The sequence below is a fragment of the Meleagris gallopavo genome, chromosome 1 (genome assembly GCF_000146605.3).
Source record: "Meleagris gallopavo isolate NT-WF06-2002-E0010 breed Aviagen turkey brand Nicholas breeding stock chromosome 1, Turkey_5.1, whole genome shotgun sequence".
NCBI lineage: Eukaryota > Metazoa > Chordata > Aves > Galliformes > Phasianidae > Meleagris > Meleagris gallopavo.
Window position 1 is genome coordinate 29,172,802 of NC_015011.2, and position 25,108 is coordinate 29,197,909.

General features: G+C 47.1%; 2 protein-coding genes across 3 annotated transcripts in view; one reads left to right on the forward strand and one right to left on the reverse strand.

Moving 5' to 3' along the window:
• Positions 1-684: 684 nt before the first annotated feature.
• On the reverse strand, positions 685-14,854 carry LOC104909717 (zinc finger protein 70-like). Of its 2 annotated transcripts, XM_010707167.3 has the most exons (3): positions 14,297-14,854; positions 5,113-5,264; positions 685-4,068 (listed from the first exon to the last, which is right to left on the reverse strand). In XM_010707167.3, exon 3 carries the CDS (start codon positions 4,029-4,031, stop codon positions 2,382-2,384), a length of 1,650 nt encoding a protein of 549 aa, XP_010705469.1. In that variant the 5' UTR covers positions 4,032-4,068; positions 5,113-5,264; positions 14,297-14,854; the 3' UTR covers positions 685-2,381. The 2 variants fall into 2 exon arrangements, with proteins under 2 accessions (XP_010705469.1, XP_019468303.1); XM_019612758.2 differs by lacking the exon at positions 5,113-5,264.
• The window catches only part of LOC100550725 (deleted in malignant brain tumors 1 protein), an 18,494-nt gene continuing 6,612 nt past the window's right edge, over positions 13,227-25,108 (forward strand). Inside the window, exons 1-5 of the mRNA XM_031552133.1 lie at positions 13,227-13,278; positions 14,044-14,134; positions 23,837-24,011; positions 24,338-24,546; positions 24,964-25,099. Of these exons, the coding sequence (XP_031407993.1) occupies positions 14,066-14,134; positions 23,837-24,011; positions 24,338-24,546; positions 24,964-25,099 (589 nt within the window). The 5' untranslated portion in view covers positions 13,227-13,278; positions 14,044-14,065. The remainder of the gene's footprint in view (positions 13,279-14,043; positions 14,135-23,836; positions 24,012-24,337; positions 24,547-24,963; positions 25,100-25,108) is intronic.

Sequence of the window (25,108 nt, forward strand, 5' to 3'; positions counted from 1 at the left end):
GCAGTGAGCAACAAATCAGCAACACCTGAGATGCTTTCATTGACCCCAGACACTGGCATATGGGATAGTCTGTAAGAAAAAAAGGAGCTGGATACCCCAGCTCATCTTCAATGGCCTTAACAGTTGATTCAACTTCAGGTCTCCATTGACTGCTAGTAAGGCTTGACGTGCTTGATTCAGCTCCACCTACCCAGAGAGCAAGTGGCAGTGGAGTTATTTTTAAGTATCTGACGCAGAAGGGATCTGGCATATAATGCAGTTACAGATGCCCTGCAGAAACATTACAGGCAGGATGTGAACCCTGATGCAGGTGATGAACCTGCCATAAGAGGCTGTAATGAGACATCTGGGCTGAATCCTGGGGATGGGGAAACATGGATACAGAATAAAGATATGGGGTCTGCACTGGCACTTCATGAGCATCTATTCCTAGGAAGATGCGTCCCCACTTTAAACTAACAACTGGGTGCAGGTTGTTGGAGCAAGTCTCATCTTCGTCCCCCGATCTCCACCTCATTACTCGGAAAATGTGATCTGGGTTGTGAATGCAGATGTGAAAAGCACTGAGTATGTTGCACACAGGGTTAGTAGCAACTGGTGAACTAGCCACCAGGATCACCTCAGAAGCCCAAAAGCAAGCAGGGATTTAGAAGTGGCCTCAAACCAGCAATGATACAAGAGACATCATTAAATAACCATCCTTTAATTAGTGTGCAGAGTGCTGAGGAGTGTACATCTGCTTTCAAACCGTACAAAATGGGGACAGGGTAGGACTGGGATCATGAGGAGTCTGAGGGTTGGCACCTCCAGTCCCACAGACTCAGTGTGCAAGAAGGTGACTGTGACACCAGGTCCCTCCAAAGCGGCTCAGATGTGAGGATGGGACTCTGCTGGTGCCCCAAGGGACTTGGGTCTTGCTTTTGCAAGAAAAGGTCTACATGCCACCCTCTGCCCAACAGCAGCTATCAGTCAAAGAGAACAAATTCATATTTCAGCAGCAGCTCAGGTGGCTCTAGATCTGGTGCTGCCACTAGGGATGCACTGTACGGAAACAAAGAGGACCCAAGGCTGGTTTTCTGCTCTCTGCTTCCTCATACAGATCCTGCAAACAATTTGTGTATCCCCCCTTTTCTGCTTCCTACCAGCCTCACAAGCACCATGGCACAGAAAAGAGGGTAAGTCTTTCCAACTTGAGATGCCAGGCTTTTACCTCCAGAGTGGGAGAGGTGAGGTGGCTATTGTGTGGCTCAGCACCTCTCCCCAATCACCTGCAAGAAATGCTCCACCAGCAGCATAATAGGGACCAACACCCCCCCCTCTTCCCTGCTCTGGCTCCCCATGGTCACCCAACTCTTTCCTTGTGCCTCGAGGCCAAATCTTAAGAACACACAACTTGCAGCCAGTGGAATGCTGACTCTGCTTTATGCCCACTGGAAGCAGCCTTCTGTACCAGCAAAATGCCAGCGTGGACCCTGCACAGCAGGGGAAAGGGCGTTGTCGTCATCAACCTGATCATCAGTAGCAGAGTGAAATATGGACGGGACATTTACACTCTAAAAGAAATGTGAGGTGCTCAGGCATTGCTGTTCCCAATCATACTTTACACCAATGCACTTATTCTCCTCAAAAATTGACAGCTCTGTCTCCTCCTGCTGCAGGACTCAGTGTACCCCTGCTATAAGGGGATATCCAGGAACTCCCAGCCCATGTCTTGCACTCAAGGAAAACAGCAATGTGGCTCCAAGCTTAATGCAGACATGCTGATGGAGCCTGTTGCAGGGCAAGGCTGAGTTATGGGAACTTACAGAGATGACTGGGCAGCTCTTCTCGAAACACTGAGGGGAGGAGAAGCATTCCTTAGTATCAGCTAAATACAGGACTTCCTACAGTGCTGTCAGAGCTCTGGATATCATCTCTCAGCTGCACCGCAGCCTTGGTCAAAGCAGCTTGCCTCTGCAAGCCACTATAGCACAAGACTCACAGTACCACAAGCTTCAGCTTGTACCACCAGCAAGTCTGCAGCAAGCAGTGCTGGAGGACAGCACGTTACCTCCCTGCAGGTCAGGGGACAGGAGTCTGCAGCAGCCCCAGCCTGAGGGCTCGGCGACCATCCCTGTGAGATCACTTCGTTGGAAGCAGGAGAGAGCAGTGTATGTCAGGGTTTGGCAGAGAGAAGCCATGCAGCAGAGGCCCCAGTGAGATGGGGGTCAGGAGAAGACCTGCAGCAGCACCCACATTTTGGCCTCCTCTCCAGGTCCCCTACACATGGCTTACTTGTGTAAGTGGGCCAGCCTGGGGCTGCATGCATGCTTGTAGCATGCTCACTTCTTGCTTCAGGCTTCTTGGCCTCAAAACACTCATGCTGCGCACGCTGCTCTGGTTCAGCCATCACGGTGCACGCGCTGGTGCTGCAGCAGGTTGGAGGGGTGAGCAAAGCCCTTGTCGCAGACACTGCACTTGTAGGGGGTCTCGCCTGTGTGCACCTTCTCATGCACTGCCAGGTAGGCCAAGTCCTTGAAGAACTTGTGGCAGAAGCTGCATTTGTAGGGCCGCTCCTGGCTGTGCACACGATGATGCTGCAGCAGCAAGGAGGGGCGGGCAAAGGCTTTCCCACACGCTTCGCATTTGTAGGGTCGCTCCCCAGTGTGTGCCCGCTCATGGATCACGAGGTAGGACGACTGCTTGAAGGCCTTCCCGCAGGTTTTGCAGACAAAGGGCCGCTCCCCTGTGTGCACACGTTCATGAGAGGAAAGTGCATTGGACTGCTTGAAACCTTTTCCACAGAGCGGGCAGACGAAGGGGCGGTCACCCGTGTGCACACGCTCGTGAACCTTGAGGCTGTGGCCATAGGTGAACTTCTTACCGCAGACACCGCAGACGTGGGGCTTGTCGTCGCAGTGCTGCCTCTGGTGCAGGAGGAGAGCATTGGAAGTGGGGAAATCCTTCCCACAATCTGCGCACTTGAAGGGTTTCTCGGTGCAGTGGGTCAGGGTATGACGCTGCAGCTCGTAAGGTGTCTTGAAGCTCTTGTCACAACAGGCGCAATGGAAGGGACGTTCACCCGTATGGATGCGCCGGTGCTCCTGGAGGTTAGAAGAACGTTTGAAACGCTTCCCACAGAGCTCGCATCGGAAGGGACGCTCCTCTGTGTGCACCAAACGGTGGCTCTTGAAGTCCGAGTGTCGCTTGAAAGAAGCCTCGCAGAGATCGCAGCGGAAAGGCCGCTCCTCATTGTGCACAACCTCATGGCTGAAGAGCTCCCAAGCACGTTTGAAGGCTTTCTCGCACACACCACACTGGAAGGGCTTCTCGTCCACAATCACCTCACGGATCTCAAACTCGGCGGCCCCGCTCGCTCCACGCTTCAGGTGTGGGGGCAGCACCACTGCTGCCTCCTCCAGCTCACCCGCCGCGCTGCCCAACACCAGCTTGGCCGTGGAGTAAATGCCATGCTCATCAATCAGTTGCACAAAATCTGGCTTGGGACGAGCATTCCCATGAAGAGGTGGCTCGGGGGAGCAAGACCGAGAAGCTTTTCCCTCCTCTTCCTCCTCTTCAATGCTCTGAGGCAACATGGGACCTTCCTCCAACCCGTTCTCCCCGAGGTTTTTCTTCTGTTGGAAGTCACTGGACTGGCCCCAGATCAAGCGCAGCCTCTTTCCCCTTGAGGGCCCTGGCTCTTCAGCTCTTTCTCCTTCTCCTGGAGATGTTGGAAGCAGGCTTGTTTTGGGCTTCAGGTTCAGCCGGTGCTTCCTGCATGGCTGCAGCTCCTCAGGTTCCTCTCCCACCCTTTGGCCTGGGCTTTCCATGCCCTGTGGGATGAGAGAACCTCGTCCTTGCCAGCACCGTGCTGAACATCGAGGGGAACCAATCCTGTCTTGCTTCAGTGAGTCTTTCTCCATCTGTACTTGGGTTGTATCCTCCTCCAGAGTTTCCTCCTGATCTTCATCTTCAGGTTCATCTTCAGAAATGCAGACCCGCCGCAGAGAAAAGGGAGAATCAGAAGCTGGAGAAGCTGGCTGCTCTTCCATGGCTCCAGATGCTGGATGCCAACCCAGACAGGAATCTCTGCAAAAATAAGGAAAGGGAGATGTAAGCCATCGGGCAGCAGAACTACAAAACAAGGGCTATGAAGACAGTGTGGAGGAAGGCAGGTGAGAGCTAAGCCCACGTGCAAGGAGTACAGAGAGTCTGCAAAACCTGTCAGCAATTTCAGGTTGGCAGGGAGGTGCTAGGGGTGAACAATCAAAAATACTTCTTGGAAACCTTATAACTCATTAGCCTATTATTAGACACTGAATCAATTCACCCACATAGACCACTTGCAACTTTGTCTACTTGATTGGAGCAGTGGTTGAAAGCCTCACTACTATACCTAGAAGCTGGGAGTTGTACCAGCTACCAGGAGCTGCCAGGCAGGGTATGCAAAGCTCTTCAGTCTGTGCTTGGTCTCACTGGGTGTCTGCACAACCCTGCATGCTGTCTGCCACAAGAAGCCACTGTTCTGGATGCATTCAGAGGATGCCAACATGTGCTGGTGCCCTTAGACAAAGTCAACCCCGAGTTTATCAGCTTCTGTGGATTCAACAACAACAGCTTGTCTACTTCCACAAGTTCATCAGCCAGTTTTCAGACTGTTATCTTTCTCTGTACATCTCTTTCTGGTTCATGTTTCTCTGGGCTCCATCCAAACCCTCCACTACCTCCTGTTAAAGAAACTCAGGCAGAATGGGGTTTGTGACATCAGTTTGTGGCTCGTACAGAGAGCTAGTGTCTCCAGTAAGGACAAAGTGACCTTCAGCCTCTGCAACAGCCAATGTGGCTGCCAGATTTGGGGCTCAAAGTTATTGTCTCAAAGGCTCTATCAGGAGGAAAGCCTGGGGATGCAGTCACAGACACGCAGACTGGCTTTGCTGTCCCAACCCAGATGCCACACAGAGATCAGTTTAGACCTGACTGGTAAGTCAGGGAGGAAAACAAGGATGAAACATGATCGATCTCCTTGTACAGCTGTAACAACACATGAAATCACACCCTGCAAGTTCATGATGACCAGCTGTCTAAAGTGAGAAGCAATCTGCAAACAGCCAAATTTGAAAGACCCAGTTTCACCTTTGAAGTCATGAGATATCACGATAAGAGGAAGCAGTGGAGAGGATTTCAGGAGCAATCACAGGGATCGACATCCAGAGACTGTCGGTGGTGTTGAATCTGCAAGAACTGATAAACTCTGGGCACAAAGATGGAACTTCAGGCAGGCCGAGCTGTGAGCAAACACAATGTTATTAATAACAGAGTGGTTCCATTAATAGTAAGAGCTTAAATGAATAAAAAGTGTTCCAGGGAACAGTACTTATTGTTTGCTCCTCCCACCCCTGCTGGAGCTCAAGTTACAAGAAAAAACAAAATAAAACAATTCACAACAGAACTGAGTTTCAGTGCAAGATTTGGCTTCACTGCCACAGAGAAAGAATGATCAGCGTGAAGCTTTCTCCCTCATACACATCTGCAAACCAGAGTGCATAAAAAGGGGAACTCAGGAAGAAGTGAGGGATAAATGAGACAGGAAATCCTAAAAGTGAAGGAAATCCGGGTTAGTTTATGAAGGTAGCAAGTTGAAAGGAGGAGAGAAGGTAATCATTAATTATATGATGAAGAGAAAATAGGGACAGGGATGGGAGAAAAAGGTATTTGTTAAAGATACTATGAACAGAAAAGGGTAAAGGAGATGTGAGTTTGAGTAAATCAGATTAGGAGCAAAGGAAACCAGTGAAGGATAAAATGAGAAGAAATCTGAATCTAGCCAAAGCCACCTGCTGAGATAGCATCTTCCCATCGGATAACACCTCCAAGGTGTTTTAAATTTCTTCCTCAAAAAAGAAGGGACTTGAAATGTGACATTAATGGGGAGTGGAGCTAAGTGAAGTGCTGATTTATTCCAGGCTACCATGAATGCACTGCCACTGCAAGGCTTCAAACACACAATTCTGGGACTGTTCACTCTTGGTGATACACATGGATGTTCATGGTGGGAAATTTATGGGGCCACATCAAGCAAGTGGTCACACACTTCTGTTTTGGTCATGTAGGCATTTAAAGTGGCTGTGGTTTTATTGAAGGGGTAAAACAGAAAGCACCAAGTGAAAAATAGCAAGGGTTTGTTGAAGCAGAACTACTAAAGCAGAGAACCTCTAGGAGGAGTCAGGTGAGCACAGGTGAGGAAAAGCATCAAAATGCATCCGAAGTCAAAGGTGGATGCAGGTGAGATGGATGTAGAGGTTGAACCTTCCCACCAATATTCCATTACGTGCTCTTGCCAGATGGCAGCAGAATGGCATAAGACAAAAAACTGCATAAAAAGCAAAAATGCATCACTGAATTCTTCCATGTGGAAAAAAATGCACCCACTGACATTCATCAAATCTTGTTGAACATTTATGGAAACCAAATAGTGGATGTGAGGGCAGCAAGTCAGTGGGTGGTAATTTTCAGCAATGACAACAGCTACGGTGGGTCATCTCCACTAGTACAGGTTTTAACAAGTATGGCATGCAGGCTCTTATTCATTGCTGGTCAAAATGCATCACTAACGGTGGTGACTGTGTTGAAAAATATCGTTCAGTATCTGAGAATTTGCTTTATCAGGTAGTTACTGTGCTCACTGTATCTGCCACAGTTTCCATGGACATAAACAGGAGGCATTGCTTTTGGAGCAACCTACATATAAGCATCCCTAGACAATTCCCCTTCACTCAGTGTGGCCCAGGCAAGCCAGAAAGTTGGGCGCCCATGGGTAATCTGAAGCTGAGAAGGAATGACCACAGCCTATAGATATAATCAGGATATATATCAGAGAAAGAATATGTAATAGAGAAAGAAAAGAATAATTTAAGTTAAAGGACGTTGCTAGGACACATGTCTGAAATGGAGAATAATTTATGCTAAAGGACAGTGTTGGAGTAAGTGCAAAGCAACACAAAGCAGTGATGGACAAAATATTTAAGATGAATTAGCTCCAACTCCAACTTGGAAGAAACAGCTGTTTTTGTTGTTGTTTTCTGTTTTCATTTTCCTCCTAGTGCAAATGGATCATTTCAGCCCAAACTCTCCAGTATGTTCCTGTTTCCTTCAATACCAACAGAGACCTTTCATCACAGTACTCCTAAAGGAACACCATAACCCAGCATGTCCCAGTTCCACCCCGGCATCAACACAGTCTCTCCCTGACCCACTCTTCTCCTCCTTGTTTTACAGCCAATACATCAATCAATACACCCAATCAATCCCAGTATCACTCAGACCCACCCATCTCACTGCACTTCCCCATCTCATTACAATCAGTCTTTTCCTATATGTCTGAGTCCAGCCCCTGCACAAGAAAGATGTGGAACTCTTGGAACAGGTCCAGAGGAGGACCACTAAGATGATCAGAGGGCTGGAGCACCTCTCCTATGAAAAAAGGTTGAGGAAACTGGGCTGGTTTAGTTTAGAGAAGGCTCTGGGTAAACCTCATTGTGGCCTTCCAATATTTGAAAGGAGCATATAAACAGGAGGGGGTATGACTGTTTATGAGGATGGATAGCGATAGGACAAGGGGGAATGGTTATCAACTAAGACAGGGGAGGTTTAGGTTAGATATTAGGAGGAAGTTTCTCACCCAGAGGGTGGTAAAGCACTGGAACAGGTTGCTCAAGGAGGTTGTGGATGCCTCATCCCTGAAGGCATTCAGGGCCAGGCTGGATGTGGCTCTGGGCAGCCTGGTCCGGTGGTTGGTGACCCTGCACATAGTAGGGGGGTTGAAACTAGATGATCATTGTGGTCCTTTTCAACCCAGGCCATTCTATGATTCTATGATGGTTCTTGCTACAAAAAGCAACCTGTCCCAGTATGCCCCAGTGCCACTCAGTACCAAAATGGGCCCTCATCTTATTCCCATCCTCATTACAACTAGATCCTCCCAGTTCTTTCCAATCTCTCCTTCGTATTCCTGTGGAAAATCTCCGTAAGTATTTAAATGTTCCAACCCTTGGTGTAATGCTTAGCAAGGAAGAAGGAACGGAAATGGTGTGCTTAGTTTGCAGTTTATAAAGGTCTGCAGAAAACCTCCAGAACTGTTTCAATGTCTCAACTACTGACACACTGCTTAGCTGCAAAGAAGGAACAGAAATTGTTTGCTGAATTCGCAGCCTGAATTAGTGAACCAAAAATGCTTGTCAAAGAGAGAGCAGAATAAATCAGAGGATGGACAGCCCTACCCGCACGTTTAGGCAAGTTCCCTTGTTGCAAGAGATGCCAAACTGACCAACGTGACAAGGGACATAGTTTCTCTGCCTTCATATCCAATGAGAGGGAAGGATACTACCCTTCCCCCTCCCACACATTTGCAAATGCTGAATCCCACCTACTCCCATCTTACATACCAATTATGGATACTATATGAAATATCCCCTTTTGGCAACAAACAGAAAGGATTACAACTCAGTGGTCAAGTATGCATCCGCCACCCGAATATTACTGGAACCAAAGGTGGTGATCCAAATCTTCCTTCCCTGTCTATCTAGTCCTTCTTTTCCTCTGCTCTTCACTCTCTCTTTTTCATCTTGCATTAGAATGTAATGCAAGACATATCATCACAGCTTATCACTGATGAGCTATAGATACATGAATATATACACACTCTGTATTGTGTGTCTTGTGCTAAGTATAGCAGGGCGATATAAATAAACATTTAATCTATTATTTAGTGTCACTTCATCTTAATTTAGCCTGAGGGAAGGGAAAAGGGGAAGCCATAGTTTGTGCAGCACTGGGAGCAGCATTAGTGGCAGCCCAAAAGGAAAAATGTGGTACAACAAGCAGAGGCACTGATGTTTTAAACAGATCACGTTGGCATCAGGTCTTTCAGTTCAAACATCTGATCCCACAAAATTAATAATGTGCCAATAAAGTGGAGGAAGTAGCAGCAGTACTGTGGCTACCTACTTTCTAACTTAGCAGAATTTAAAGAAACAGAATAATGATATTCTGAAGAGAAAAGTGACTTTTGTCTTCAGCTGTCCGAACAGCTAAGCAAATTGAGAAAATATGTAAGGGTCGGCCTGTGCCACCTGGAAGATCTTTTGATTTACTAGAAGCAATCCTAAAGAGGACTGACTGCTCTCTCTAAAGGAGTTGCACAAAAACAGTTAGAAAATCATATGCCTATCTAACAGGAATAAAAATATGTTGTTAATTGAAGAACACTCTAAATGCCACATAACCTCATGTTTGTGGGGAATCTGGTGCTAAATCACTGGCAGATGTCCTGATTATGGATGAGGGTTTCATATGCAGTAAAGCAGCTCCCTCACTGTGAGCTATTGAGACTCAGCACCCCCTACATACACACTGCAGGTACTCCAACAGCCCCAGCATAGGCTGAAATGGTGAAGAGAGAATTCTGCTAAAGCAGGTATCGGTGAAGGGAAAACTCTACAGTTTACATGATAAATTGGTTATATTGGACTATGTAAATGATCTGGGAGATTTTTATGCACGCTCACAGAAGGGGAAGTAGTCTTTGGCTTGCTTAAGGGACTAAATATCATAAAACCAGCAGGCGAGGACTATTCTCAAGCCTAACTACTGCTGATTAGCTGAAGTGATAATAGCTCACGTTCCTCGCACAAGGAAGTGCAAAACCAAGCAATACAAGAAGGAATTAAATCAGTATTTAAAACCCCATATTACCCCCAATCAAACGGAGTGGTAGAAATAGAGAATGGTTTATTTCACAAAATGAGTTTAGCTTCACCTACAGAAAATGTCTGACACTGCAGTTATACAAAACTGTGCTGGTCAAATTACCATCTCCTTTTGCTATGTTTGTGATTTTTAACTAAATCTTGCAGTCCACTTACCTGAACAGTAGTGGTACTAAACATAAAATTAAGGTATAATGAATTTATCCTTCTTTTTAATGGGATAATCAGTTTGGAATTTTTCACCAAAGTGATTCTTTGTTTTCTTTTACAGCACCCTGCAGCATGACAAATAGAAAAGCCATGCTCATGCTGCCATTCCAGTCACTGAAGTATTGACCAAAAGCCTGAGTTCTGTAGTTTGGTGTGCAAGGAACTGACATGCACACAAGCACAAGACAATTATTTCATTTCTGCAGAGAGGAATGCTAAGTAGTTCATCTACAAAGCTAGCGTGTCTTTGCTGTAGCACCGATTTCTTTTGTGGACCAGGGACACAGAGTCACTTCAACTGACTCTACTGATAGCATTTACCTGCTAATTTTCATTTCAATTTCTAGTGGTAGTGCTTTCTGCTATCGATTCCATTTAGAATCATAAAAGTTGGAAAAGTGCTCTAAGATATCTACTCCAGCTGTCAATCCAACACCACCATGCCCACTAACCCCTGTCCCTGAGTACCATATCTATCTTACTAACACAAGCCATTCTATGATTTTATCACTCTGTGATTCTATGATCTTCTAAAGGTACTTTTAAACCAAGCCATTCTGGGATTCAGTGATTCCATAATGCAATTATACACATACTACTAACTTTAAGTGGCCTTGCAGGGTAAAGCAAGCAAATTTTACAGGTTTGCAGGTTTACAGGTCTGGATTGCATGCATTTCTTCCTAGCTGGGATCTAAACATCACAGATGGTCCACTGTGGAAAAGAGAAGTGACACTGCCAGCAAACATGTGCACGACATTCATTCAGTCCAAACAAAAGTCATCTCTGATGACCAAAGAGCATGCAGTACGGAAGCCCATCACTGACACACAGATCTATCTCACTGAATTGCAAGCACCAAGCTGATGTGCCCAAATCAGAAGCATGATGGTCCCCTTCAGCTAATGAAGAGAGACAGGCAGTCACACAGGGCAAGTCAGCTTTTGGCTGAATTGCTTCAGAAGTTTATCTCTCTCTACTGGCTGTAAATTAAGCTATTGTCTGCCTGCCACATGTTAAGTTTCGAGGTATATTCTCTCTGGGATGGAGGGCATATTTGGAGGACATAAGTGGGTACTTGAAGTCAGCTCTGTAACATCTCAAATCACCTTCTCTGCCGAAGAGATCACACAGTTCCTGGGCCACTTCATCCTCTTCCGATGATATTAACTCTAATCTATAAAGCTTTCTTGTTCTGGTGGTAGGGATATGTTATATATTGAGGTTCTCTTGTGTAGCCAGCACCCTCCTCCAGAAGAGATTTAGCTGTTGTCATGAATTCCTCATGCAACCTTCCCTCTGAGCCTCTTGGCCTCTCTGCAACATTCCCTCCAAGCCTTAAACCATTTCTATGCTGTTTCTCATCTTAATCCCCTCAAAATGTATTTGTAGATAAATGAAATTTCTGTCCTGCTCCTGTGAGTCTGTCTGATGCTCTGTGTCATGGTCATATCACCACGAGCTTCACCTTGTTTCTGCTGTAACGATGAAAAGCCAGTCCCCAAACAGTGGTCACCCCACCAGCCAACCACCCCCTCAGTATAATTGTTCAGTGTGACACCGTATGATGTGAGATACCCCTTTGTCCAATTTGGATCAGTTGTCTTGGTTCTGTCCTGTCCTCTCTCCTTATGCACCCCCAGCCTCTTGTCAAGGAGGTAAAGTACCTGGCATTGTATAAGCACAGTTCAATGACACCTAAAACACTGGTGTGTGACCAACATTATTCTCATCCAAAATCCACAGCACAGCACAGTGTAGCCACTATGAAGAAAGTTAACTCTATCCTAACTGACATTAATACAGGTTGTCATCTTGCCTGCCCACAATAACAGCTTGACGTGGCTGACCAAGTAGGAGACAGTGTCAATATTGAGATGAAGACTCTAGCACCCTGCTTTGATGGGATAAAGCACTCATGCTGTGTTAATGGGTACAAAGCACGCTGCAACAAATCACAATAAAAATAATAATAATCTGTGTTAGACCCTAAGTCTTGATTGGAAATCCTCAGTATGGGAAATGATGGGTGAAATAAAATTTTTTCTCTCCTCCAACACAGTTCCAGTTGTCCCCCTCCTGCCTTCCACAAATGCTTGTTGTTGCCTCAACCCCAGAAACTGCTCTGCTTTCCCTTTCTGGTAGGAGGGCTGACACACCAGATAAGCTGTGCTGTCATTCAGTGACACTTAGATAGGCTAAAGAGTTGGACAGACAAGAACATTATGAGGTTTGACAAGGACAAGTGCAGAATCCTACACCTGGGCAGGAATAATGGCATACAGGCAGAGGTTAGGAGCTTACCAGCTGGAAAGGAGCTCAGCAGAGTAAGACCTGGGTGTCCTGGTGGCCATGAGCCAGCAGGGTACTCTTGCAGCCAAGAAGGCCGATGGCATCCTGGGCTGCATCAGAAGTGTTTAGCTAAAAGGGCAAGGGAGGTTCTCCTTCCCCTCTACTCTGCCCTGAATTACTGCAGAGTCCAGCAGAGATGACTGGGGCCTGGAGGACCTCACAGGGACATGACAAGGGTCAACAGGCACAGACAGAATCCAGGAAGCTCCATATGAACACGAAGAAAAGATTCTTTACTTTGATGGTGAAAGAGCACTGGAACAAGTTCAACAGAGAGGTGGTGGAGTCTCCTTCTCGGGTGATATTCAAAATCTACATTACACTTTCATGTTCAGTATACCTTGTGGAAGCTGCACACTGTGGACTAGGTAATTGTTAGGGTCCCTCACAATCCCTGTGATGCTCAGTGATGCTGTGGAACCCTCTTGCTTGCCTACCTAGCATCTCCAAGAACAGGAAAATTAATTTCTGCATTCACCACCAGGAAAAAGGTGGTGGTGAGGTGGTGAGGAGGTGGTGAGGAGGTGGTGGTTGTGGTGGTGGTGGTGAGGTGGTGAGGAGGTGGTGGTTCTGTGGTGCTGAGGGACCAAATTCCTTTTTCTAGCTACACCTAGGAACTAGTACACTATTCCGGCCACAAAATCCCTGTGTGCCCCCATTCCCCCACTGACGGTCCAGAAGCAGCTAAGCTGAGAGGACTTGTTTGCTCATCAGATTCCCGAAAAAGTCCAATTACACAATCCTACAGCCTACATCACGTAGACTACTGCTAATGGCACAAGATTCCTGGCAGAGGTTTGGCTTCGCCTAGTTGCTGAGCCAGGGGAAATGAAGGGAGGTTCTGAGGTGGAGGGGAGGAGCCAGGGCTGTGGGGAATTCTCAAATACCCCGTTACTTGGGTGCATGTCCTGCTTCCTCACTGCAATGCTCTCTATGACCAACATGAGGTTCATCCTCCTGCCATGTCTTTGGGGTAAGTGGAGTTCTTTTCTCTTTGCTTTTTGGACTGGCATACCTTTGCCAGTGGTCCTCCTCTTCCATTATTGCTTTGTTTCTGTAGCACAAAGCAAATGTGACGTTGCCAGGAAGTGAAATGCAGCCGGTGGTGTCTGCAGTGAGCTGAAACCTCCTTCTCTCGGCTAGATGCCTGCAATTAGTCATCCATCTCTGACAGCTCAGTGTGGATGCTCAGATCCCCTCTCTGGAATCTCAGACAATCCACAGCTGGACAGTTGGGTGCTGCCCCTACCAGACACCTCAAGTGCCTCATTCAGCACCTGAGTCCCAACCCTTATGAGAAAACTGCCTCAGCTGGATTCCCTGCCCTTGTTTCTGTTACGTAGATTCACAGCATCTGTAGGTTTCCACGTGTCAGGGATGGGAACAGAACTGGAAATCTTAATAATATCTGAAAGAAAGCCAAGTGGAAAAATGGACTATAATGCTCATGCCACTTGTGGTATCAGCAGTGCTGTCCTTGCCTGAGGCTTTTAATCATTGCTTGGGACCTTGCCAGACTGCCACATTTAGGAGCAGAAACTGCTGTTTGCACTGAGCCCTTCTTTGCTGCTGACCTCCCACAATGCATACAAAATCTCTTTCTCCTGACTTCCCAGGACAAATAGATCCTGGCAAGCTCTGCTTTCCCTTCCAGGGTTTCCTTCAGCATCTATCCAATCCCCAGATGAAGCAGTAACCACTTTGCACAGGCTTCCATCTCAAAAGCACTTCTTTGCAGAACCCCATAATCAGAGCTGTCCATGTTGCAATTCACCAAATCTTGGATGGGAGGGGTATGCATCGTTCCACTGATTACTGCAGAAGCCGAGGTAATTTAATCAGCCTGGACAACAACCGCTGTCGTGAGTATTGATGAGAGGAGGAGGGAAATCCCAGCTGTGCTGTTATATTTCCTAATTACTTCTCCAAATAATTATATTTTTCCCAGTACACACACACAGCTATATATATGTGTATGTGTGTATACTCACTTTTTCTTCCTTTATGTGATCTCTTGATCCCATAAGTTGCATGCACTGAGAAAGCGAAAACCCACTGGCAGCAGGGCTTGGGAGGCTGACAACGATGAGCTGTAGCAGTGCTCTCAGTGTGTCATCTCTTGTCTGATGTCTTGCTTTCCTGAATCCCCATACTTAGTGAACCAATTAGACTCACAGTAACATCCTGTATTTCTTCTATTCCAGCTTCCCTTGCAAGAGTTCTGCTGGTAGGTCAGCATTTGTATCAGTCAGTGGAACTGTGAGTGAGCATTCACTTCTGTCATAAAATGTCAAAAACCACAAAACCATGCTGTGCATAATCAAAAGATTCAAGCGTGGTACTCAGAACCAAGACACCTTGGTCCAAATCCTGTTACAGTGGCCAAGGATTTTCATAGAATCGTTGAGGTTGTACAGACTTCTAAGATCATCTAGTACAACCATCAACCCATCACCAACATATCCACTATGCATGTCCTTAAGTGCCATCTGTACCCTTTTCTTGAACATCAGGGACAGTGATTCCACGCCTCTCTGTGCAGCCTGTTCCAATGCCTAACCAGTCTTTCTGAGAATAAATTTTTCCTAATTTCCAACCTGAAGCTCCTTTGGCACAATTCAAGGCTATTACTTCTTGCCCTATCAGTACTTCCTGTGACTGATGCTCAGACTTGATGTCATTTGCAACTAGTGCATTTCACTCAATTGTGTGCACCAAAAGAGTTGAATTTTTTTTTATATATACATGAAGTTAGTGTAAGTAAGCATCTATTTTTGGAATGTAGAGAGTGCATCTTTTCACAGGACAAGGGGAAATGGCCTTAAGTTACGCCAGGGTAAGTTTAGGTTGGATATCAGGAAAAACTTGTTTACAGAAAGGGTTGTTAAGCACTGCAATGGGCTGCCCAGGGAGGTGGTTGAGTCACCATCCCTGGATGTGTTTAAAAATCGTTTGGATGTGGTGCTCAGGGACATGACTTAGCAGAGGGTTGTTAGAGTTGGGGTACTTTGGTCAGGTTGTGGTTGGACTGGATGACCTTTAAGGTCTTTTCCGAGCTGAATGATTCTGTGATTCAAACAGCGATGAGTAAAAACTCATATATGTCCACGCAACCTCTGCATCTTGTGCGAAGTATCACACTGGGACACAAATAAACATTTAACTGACTGCTTGCTGTCATTTCACCTCCATTTAGCCAGGAGTGACTTTGAAACCTCACGCACCCCGATCTGACGGAGCTGTGACAACCCCCAGCACCAACACGGGTCCTCCTCCCATCGTTACCCCCACCCCCATCTCATTACAATCATACCGTCCCTGTATGTCCCACTCCCCCCCAGTATCACCACGGGCCCTCGGCTCACCGCCATCCCGTTACAGCCAGACCGTCCCCGTACGCCCCAACCCCGCAGCACCAACATGGACCCTCATCTCACCCCCTCCCCGTTACAACCAGACCCGCCCAGTTTCTACCTCACATCAACGCTGCCCCTCTCACCTCGCTGCTCCCACCCCGACTTTACAACCCGACCCTCCCACGTATAAATTTTAATAGTTTAAAGCCGTTCCCTCAGGACTCACCCGGGGCCGACCCCCACGCCGGGGCCCCACCCGCCGCCCCCCCCTCACATCCGGCCGGCGCCGCTGCACGGCGCCTTCTCCCCCGTGCCAACTTCCGGCCGCGCTGCGCCGAGCGTGACGCCACTTCCGGTACCCGAGAGCGTAACGTAGCGTGAGCAGATATGGGTAGGGCGCACGCGCACGACTTGTGTGGTACGCGGGGCGGCGCATGCGCAAATAGCGCGCTGATGGGGCGGGAAAAAATTCGGAAACCTGAGCGGCTCCTATGTCTCTGCTTGCAGTCCTTTCGCTGACTTTTTTTTTCCCTTCTTTGGCCACGTTGTTCTTATATCATTCCTGATCCAACTTTGCTTTGCGTGGCTGAGTGTGTGGTTTTGTGATTTGGGCTGCACTGAGACCGTGTGGGGCCTGCATGGCCCCCAGAGGAAGAGTAAGGCACCACAAAAGGGATTTCTTCCCATCCCTACGTGGTACTGAGTCGGCAGGCTGAATGCAGGATCTGGAGGCAGTTAGAAAGCCACCAGGAACCATGCTGGAAGTTGTAGGCTGCCATGAGGTCTCTGTTAGTCTCCCCTTCTTTAAGTCAAGCAAACCAAGAGACCTCAATGGCTCCTTGTAGTTCTCCAGACCTTTCCCCAGCTTCATAGCCCACCTTTGGGCACTCTTTAGCAGTTTTATATCCTTATATGGTGGAAACCAATGCAGCGCAAACAGTGCTTGAGGTGAGGCTGCACCTCCAGGGTTGGGGCATCCACAGCTTCTCTGGGCAGCCTGATCCTGTGCCTCGTAAATAAAGAATTTCTCCTAATATCTAAGCAAAATCTCCCTTCCGTTCCTCTTTGCCCTAGACAAAAGGTTCCTTTCAGTCTTAAACCTTCTGTAATTCTGTGATCCCAGACACTACAGCAAAAAGTGCGGTGGGAGCTTATGGAGTCTCCTTTTTCTGAGTAAATTAGCCTTGAAGAGCCATAGCATTTGTCCAGCCCTCCCCTCCCCACCTTTCCCCTCCCCTCCCCCAAGAAGTTCACAACAAGGCTGCATTGCTTCCCATTGGCACCAGCCCAGAATTCCCCTACCTCCATTCTGCTTTCCTTGTGCTCACTGCAGCTTTTATGGACTCTTTTCATCTGCCAGCACTCCATGTGCACCTTTTTTTTCTCTCAAATTAATGCCCATACTTCAGGGACCTCCTCAAGAGAAAGGCCTGGTGGCTACCATACAGACATGGGATTGAGGATGGTCACACCTGTCTTGTTGGCGATCTCAATTCCCATGCTCCGGGATTAGGGTGTGCTAAGGAGGATCTGCTCAAGGTCACTGCACTTCTCTATGAGGACAGGATGCTGAAGATGGAGTGGAAGGAGAGCTTGGAGACACTGGAAAGCCAGAGAGAGAAGTGTAATAGGACCTGGGGGTCTTGTTCATCTAGAGTGGGAGTCTCTGGTCATTTGTGAAGAGAGCAGCTTGGAGCCAAGCCCCACTGAAGCAAGCTGTCACATCAGTCTTCCAAACTAGATGGGACAAGCTGGGATGGGCAGCAGAAGGAGGTTGGCTGATTTCTCACTGGAGCAGTGAGAGAAGTTGATGAGACAATCCAGCCCTCTATTAACCGTAGATACCCCAAGGAGCTTGGACCAGAGGGGGATTCTCTAAATCCCACATCACGTCCCATAGGATGTGCTGGTGGCTTGGAAATCCCAGGGCATCTCAGTGCACTATGGCTGGAGTTTCCTGGGTTGCCCTGCTCTGCACTGAGCATCCAGTCACACCCAGGGCAGGGAGGCAGGGTGAAGCAGGAGGTGTTGCCCAAGCTGTGAAATGCACCCTGCACTGCTTCTGGTGGGGACAGAGTTAATTGCCTTCCTAGCAGCTGCTGTCATGCTCGTGTTTGGATTTATGATGAAAACAATGAAATGAAAGAACACAGATGTCATTGTTGCAGAGCGGTGCTTGCACAGAGCCAAGGACTCTTCAACCTCTGACACTGCAGGAACTGGGTGGGACAGATGACTCCAAGTGGTTCACAGAGATATTCCATGCTGTATGATGAGCTCAGCAATAAAGGATGCAGGAGGAAGGGAGGAACATTTAAAATTGCGGTGTTTGTCTTCCCCATTAACCATTATGCAGGATGGAGTCCTGGAAATAACTGAAAATCTGCCTGCTGATGAGAAGGAATGAACTAATTCCATATTGTGCTTTGCTTGCACATGCAGCTTTGGCTTTACCTGCTAACCTCTATCTCAACTGACAAGTTTTCTTGTCCATTCCTATTCATTTCTCTTCCCCATCCTTGCTAGATAAGGCGTTAGGGCAACAGACCTGTACAGGTGCTATGGTGAAAAAGCAGGAGAACAAAGCAGCTGCAGCCACCCAAGGCAGAGGGGCTGGATTTCCAAGTCCAGTTTCTGACTACTTTCCCTGCAAGAAGTGAATGAGGAAACCAGTCCTGGTGTTTGCTTTCAAACAAAGAGTCACTGTTTGCAGAGCTCTGATGAAGCTGCTCAAGTTACCATCAGCTGTCCTTGCAAATCTCCATCTATCACTGCCTCAGTATGAGCATTTTAGCATTTATATATAAATATATATATATATTTACAAACAGCTACTTACATTCCTTTTTTGAGAGGGTGGGGAGATCACTTGAATATTTGCCTTTTTCCTTCTCTATTCCCTTAAAAATTTAGGTGCCAATTTAACTCTTACTGGGAGAACTCTCCCATAGTTTTCTACTGATGGGGCACAAACACACTTTCAGTGGAAACCTTTCCCTTGGCTATCAGACAATGCAAAAGGAAGGGAAGGGGTGGAGCCTGGCTGCCCTGGCCTCTTCTTTTCACCTTTGCTGCTGGAGGGCTCTGAAACGCATTTCCTACATATTTGGGATGACTTATTTTGATGCCAGGGACAGAAAGTCCATGCTCCCTGCATGAAATATCAGGGAGAGGTGGGTGAAAAACAAAATAAAGGGGAAGAAAACTTATTTATATATATATTTCCATAAAAATCCAAGGAAATTAAGTATAGTTGCCCACAGCTGCTCAGCATGCAGGGGAGCACTCCTTCCACGAGTCCATTGCACAGCTCAGTGCTTGCAGCACGCAGCTGGAAAACCCCAGGGTATTTTCTGTTGTGTGTAGGATGGGATGAAGCTATGCCAAAAAAACAAAAGTAGAAAATGGTTTCCATTCTTGGACCAATCACTGCAGAGACTGCTGGAGTCGCAGCCCACTAGCTCTCACTAACAGCATTGTGTTCCCTAGTAGATGAGTTTTCCTCTCACTATGTAAAACGGCTTTCAGTGCTGGAGCCAAAATACATCAAGATAGCAAGGGATAATACTTCATAACAGCACTGCTGTTGCATTTGCTGGGGAGGAACTCCTGAGGCTTTGAGGAAAGGATGAATCCAAGACATTTCAGAGGGGTCAAAGAGCAGAAAATCAGTGCAAGAATTGCGCAGTTGTGCAGGTTGAGGTGTTGCACGGGGGATGTGTGCTTTGCCAACCTTTTGGCTTGCCTGGGCCACGTTGAGTGAAGAGGAATTGTACTGGGCCTCATAAACAAAGGTTGCTCTCAAAGTAATGCTTCCTATATATTTCCATGGAAATGACAACTGATGCAAAGTGTGCATAATAACGCTGTTTGGTAGGGCAAGTTGTCAGCTGAAAGTCACTATTTTTCAAGATAGCCACCGCCATTAGCTATATATTTTCAGTAATGACCAGCAAGAGCCTGCATGCCATGCTCATAAAAATCTGCACAAGTGGATGTGACCGCTGCCATTGCCATCACTGCTGAAAGACACCACCACCACCTCTCTGTGCTCACATCCACCAATTGGTCTCCACAAACGATCAGGAAGTGCTGACGAGTAATGAATGTCAATGAGTGCCTATTTTTTTTTTTTTTTTGGTACGTGGAGGAATTAAATTTAACCCCTTTGCATGTCAGACGCCATTCTGTTGGACTCCCCTTCTGCTGCCATCTGCCACACAGCAACAACATTTAGCAGGATATTGGTGGGAAAGTTCAACCTCTTCTGCCATCCCACCAACATCTGCTTTTGACATGAGGGGGCCAGCACACTAAAACAGGAGGCATTACTTTTGGAGAAGCTCTCATGAAATATAGATTGTAGTTAAAATATATAAGTAACAAAACTTATTTTAATTTCTGATTTTTTTCATTAAAACAGTAAAAAAGAATCAAGACATGAAACCAGTGGGATATTGGACCTTGTATTTGTGACACAATCAGTCTGATTCAACAGAAGCAGTATCCATTCTCAATGAATTCTCGTGGTGCTCATCAGAGATTTTTGGTGAAATGTTACTCTTGCTGTCCTTCATCCTTGACAGTAGTTTCTCACAAATGTGCATACTGCCAAAAGTGGTGGCATGAATAAGGCATTGCAGTGAATCAGGGGATATTTCTCTCTTATGACAACCTGGTAAGAAGATGTGATCATATTTTTGAGTTGAATGCTGATTTCAGCTCTGCGCAATCCATGAGGAAATGCTCCTGTGGTGTATTTATATCAACTGAAAATGGAGTTGCAAATGTCCCAAATATTGATGATTTTTTTTGGGGCGATCTTGAAACCTGTTCTCAAATTCTTTTGCCAGAACCTCCCTGCTCCCTGGTTTCAACCTTGACAGCCTTAATAGCGCAGAACTGTTAGGTTGGTGCTGAGTGATGGGTGCCCGGGGTGGGAAAGATCCACTGCCATGATGGTGTGGGGCTGGGGGTGGCCCCATAGTGAGTTGTGCTGGGCTGCAGGTTGTACCTGCCTGGCTGTGCCTTGAGAAGGTTGGTTGTGCATTAATACACAGCAGGGCAGCATGGCCACAAAATGTGTTTTCTTTGGAATTCTGTGCAGTGTTGTATCCCTCATCTCAGCTGTGAGTCTGCTGCATGGCTTGGATAATTTAGGCAAAAAAAATAAAAAAGAATTTGGGGCAAAAGCAAGAAAATGAGTTACAAGAATCAGAATGGAGGGATTTAGAAGCAAACGCTGCTCTTTATACTCCTTTCCTGGGAAGGTCTCTGGTCCTGGATTGAGTCTGACCCCTTTTTCTCTTCCACAAAGAACCCCAAACCCTTGGCCAGGGGTTGTGGGGCTGGTGCCACAGTTCCCAAATCTCTGAGCTATGGCAAGACAGCAGGACACATCCCGTGCATCCCATGCCCTTTGTTGGGCTGATGGTGCCATCCTGTGGCTACAGCTTCTTTCAACAACCCGTTTGACTCCAGACGTATCTGAAATAGGGTTCTGATTCCTGACAGGTTTGTCTTGAACGCAAACCACTCAAGGTTTGGAGAAGGAACATCTGGCAAACCGACTGGGACAATTCAGCTGCTTAATGCATTACTTTTCTGCAGTAGCAGCTGTTGCAGGAAGACATGAGCAGTGGATCTCCATTTTAGATGCATCTCCATTAGAAATGGCGTTTCAGCAGAGGCTCCTTATGCCCTGAGAAACTGGAAGCTTGCTGCAATGCCCTGTTTCCTTATTTTCAGGTGAAGGCAAAGGCACTGCTAAACAAGGGACAGAGCAGATTGCAAAAAGTTTCTTTTTGTAAGTTTTGAAAGCAGATTGAGCTGCCTCATGCGTCTAAAACATAGCCAGCAGCATGTACGTGGGGAAGAAAGGCTGCATTTGGTTCGTAGTCACCCACGTGCCAATGTGTCAAGATTTAGGATAAACCAATAACATGCATAATCACCAAACTCATGTATGTCTTTGCAAATACAAAATGTCAGTCTCCCCAGCACAAGAACAGGGAAACAAGTGCAGGGAAACGTGAGCTTGATTGTTTGCAGGTGATTCCAAGGTTGACCTGGCTCTTTGTGTGGAGTTTGTCAATAGGCAAAGCATAACTCGGGGGTCAGTACTGGCCCTGTCTTGTTCAGTGTCTTTATTGATGCCCTGGATGAGGGCACTGGGTGCACCCTTAGTAAGCTTGCAGCTGACACCACGTTGCCATGAGTAAAATTACCCTTGGTAATTTTACAGATGACACCCAGGTGCAAGGAAGTGTCGATCTGCCTGGGGATAGGAAGCCCTACAGAGGTACCTGGTCAGGCTGCATAGCTGGGCTGTGGCCAGTGGGATGACGCTCAACAAGACCAAGTGCCAGGTCCTGCTCTATGGCCACAACAATCACAGGCAGTGCTACAGGATTGGGGCAGTGTGGCTGTAAGACTGTGTGGAAGAAATGGACCTGGGGGTATTGGTCAACACTTGGCTGAACACGAGCCAGCAGTGTGCCAGGGTGGCCAAGAAGGCCAATGGCATCCTGGCTTGCGTCAGGAATAGTGTTTCCAGCAGGAGCAGGGAAGCGATCGTCCCTCTGTGCTCAGCCCTGGTGAGGCCACACTTGAATGCTGTGTTCAGTTTTGGGCCCCTCACAGAAGGACACTGAGGCCCTCCACTGAGGAACTGGATGATCACGGTGGTCCTTTTCAACCCAGGCCATTCTATGATTCTATGAATATTCTTACAAGCATACTAATTGCCCAATTTTTAATGATCATTTAGACTAACATAGTTTCTCTTTGGAGGCAGGCAAGCCTACAGTTGTTAATTAGCCACCAATTATAAAAGGACAGCCAGACCTTCAGGTAAAGATGTGGAGTCTTCCTTGGACTGCAAGGCAAAAACAATTCTTTGTAATGTTTTGTGGCTTTCATTGTAGCTTTTAGTTTAGTTGAGCTTGTGTCTCAACTCTAAGCAACAAAGGGGTTAAGTGGATTTATTGCTCCTACTGTACCTGTGATTGGTTAACATTCCTCTTTGAAGTGTTTAAAAATTTCTTAATCCCATTTTCCCCCGTTTCCTTCGAAAACAAAACTACTCAAACATTTTTGACATGCATTATGTGTTTTATTTACTTTTTGATCTACTTAATCAGCGCATTGTGTTACACAAAGTTGTCAAAGTTCTTTTTTTTTTCAAGGAAAAACTTACTGCATCCCTTCCATTTAGAAAATACTTTTAATTTAACGTATGACCACGTGGCTGCCTTTTTACAAGAAGTATTGCTTGCACTTTGCTTGCTTCTAATTAATGGCATTAAACAGCACTGTCTGTTTAATGGTCTGCAGGGAACATAAATTGCTGCATTGGGGGAAGAATTTCTTCTCTTCCTCTCCCTTTAATGCCATTCCAAAGGTTTCCCATTTGACAAAAGAGAAAGGACCTTCAGCTCATGAGAACAGGGAGACTCAAGTGCTTGTGGGCGTTTCTGAGCAGCTGTGGGATATATAAGTGGTAAGAAATACAGATGCTGCAGGAGGAAGCCATTAATGTTTTGGTTTTTTTTTTTAATATATATTTTTGAAGGAAAATGGAGAGTTCTATGGGCAAACATAAGGGCACAGAAGAAAAGTGTGGCCTTGCAGTGGATTTGGGGCAGAGAACACATGGGACCAGCTCTGCTCACTGATTTACAGGAAAGGGGTGGCTGTTGGACTTTGGATCTCGTTAATCATTGCTCCAGAATGGTGCAACAAGGAAACCATTTCCTTTCGCTTTTGATTGTCTCTCAGCTTCTGGAAGCAGAGCTGTATTTTGTGTAGAAAACCAAGAGCTTGGGGTTTCCAAGTGCCTCCTGTCTCCCTGGTTGTCCAGGCTCGTATTAAGATAGCTGCTATGCACCATTCCCAGCTGTGAGGGCAGGTAAACACATGGGGCAATAAGGGAGCGGGAGGAAAGATCCCTTAACAGAGATTTAGCCTGAAGGCTCCTTAAATGCCCTAGGAACCAGTAGTCCTTCATCTGAATCCCCATAGGGAAGGATTGGAGAGTATCTGAGTGTGTCATCGTGTAACACAGAGCACTTCTGATGACTGGGAGATGGGATTGCTCCTCCTTGGGACTGGTCATGCAGGAAGAAATTTCCCAATTGGAATTCAGTGCTCTATCCCTTTCTCTCCCTGTTATAGGCCTGCAGAGTTGCAGCACCCAATTCCCATCCAAGCACGATGCCGGTGCACTACATGACCTACAAAGGCATTAAATTCCCTCCTGCCTACAACTCCATGCACAGCTTGAGTTTTGCCCACAACGAGTTCCTGGTGCGGGACGACGACGTCTTCAACATCACCTACCCTAAATCTGGTACCACGGGGATGTCCAAGGGAGGACAGAGAGGCTGGGAGAGTTGTTCTGGCTAGGTCTCGTGGGGAGATGTATGGCAGAAGGTCTGTGGGGTTGTGGGAGCAGTTCAGCTGTTGTTCAGAAGGTGAATCTGCTCTTGTGATGGGAACAGGAATGGTTTGGGTGATAGCTATCTGTACGTATGTATTTAGAGCACAGTGGTTGTGCGTGGGCAAGGAGGCAGTTTCTTCCAGGTGAACAGGCTGATGGTGACATTGCTGCTGAGGTCCAGGCATCCTGAAGGCCCGGGCAAATCCCTTGCTCTGTATTTCTGTTGTACCTGGTAGGCACCGTGTGGATGACTGAGATCCTGAGCCTCATTCGCAGCCATGGCCACCCCAGCTGGAACCAAAGTGTCCTCAATTCTGACCGCATGCCTTGGTTCTCAACCCGCCTGGGTCTGGAGGCAGCCCTCAGCTACCCCTCACCTCGCCTGCTGACCTGCCACCTCCCCAGGCACATCTTCCCCAAGTCTTTCTCCCATTCCACTGCCAAGGTGGGATCATAGAATCCAGCATACATCCAACATATCTCCTGTATATGCCTTTGTGGGGTGGGTGTTCATGCAGTGCCTGCAGGGGAGCCTGGGAGGACCGTTGCCCATCGTCTGGGAAACGTTAGAATGATGGGCCTTGGGTGAGGACCCTTGTAGGGCATCCTACACACCCTCTGAATGGAAATCTGCAAGCCCCCATCTCACATCTGCACCTTTTGGATATTCTGGGGAACCTCCAGTGGCTCTAGGAGCCTACGTGTTCCTCAACCCTTGCCCAAGGTCTACATTATTGAATCTTGCACTGAATTGATCCACCTTTGACAGACCCTTCCGTTCGCAGATCTTCCCCAGTGCCGTTGCCTGCAATTTGTCTTTCCCTTCTCTGAGCATCTTACTCCTGTATGCCCTCTCCCCCAGGTTATCTACACCCTACGGGATCCTCGAGATGTTGTTGTCTCCTACTTCTACTTCTGCCAGATGTGCAACAGCTATGAGGACCCCGTGTCCTTTGAGCAGTTCTTGATGGACTTTCTCAGTGGAGAGTGTAAGTGTGGCCTGTGCT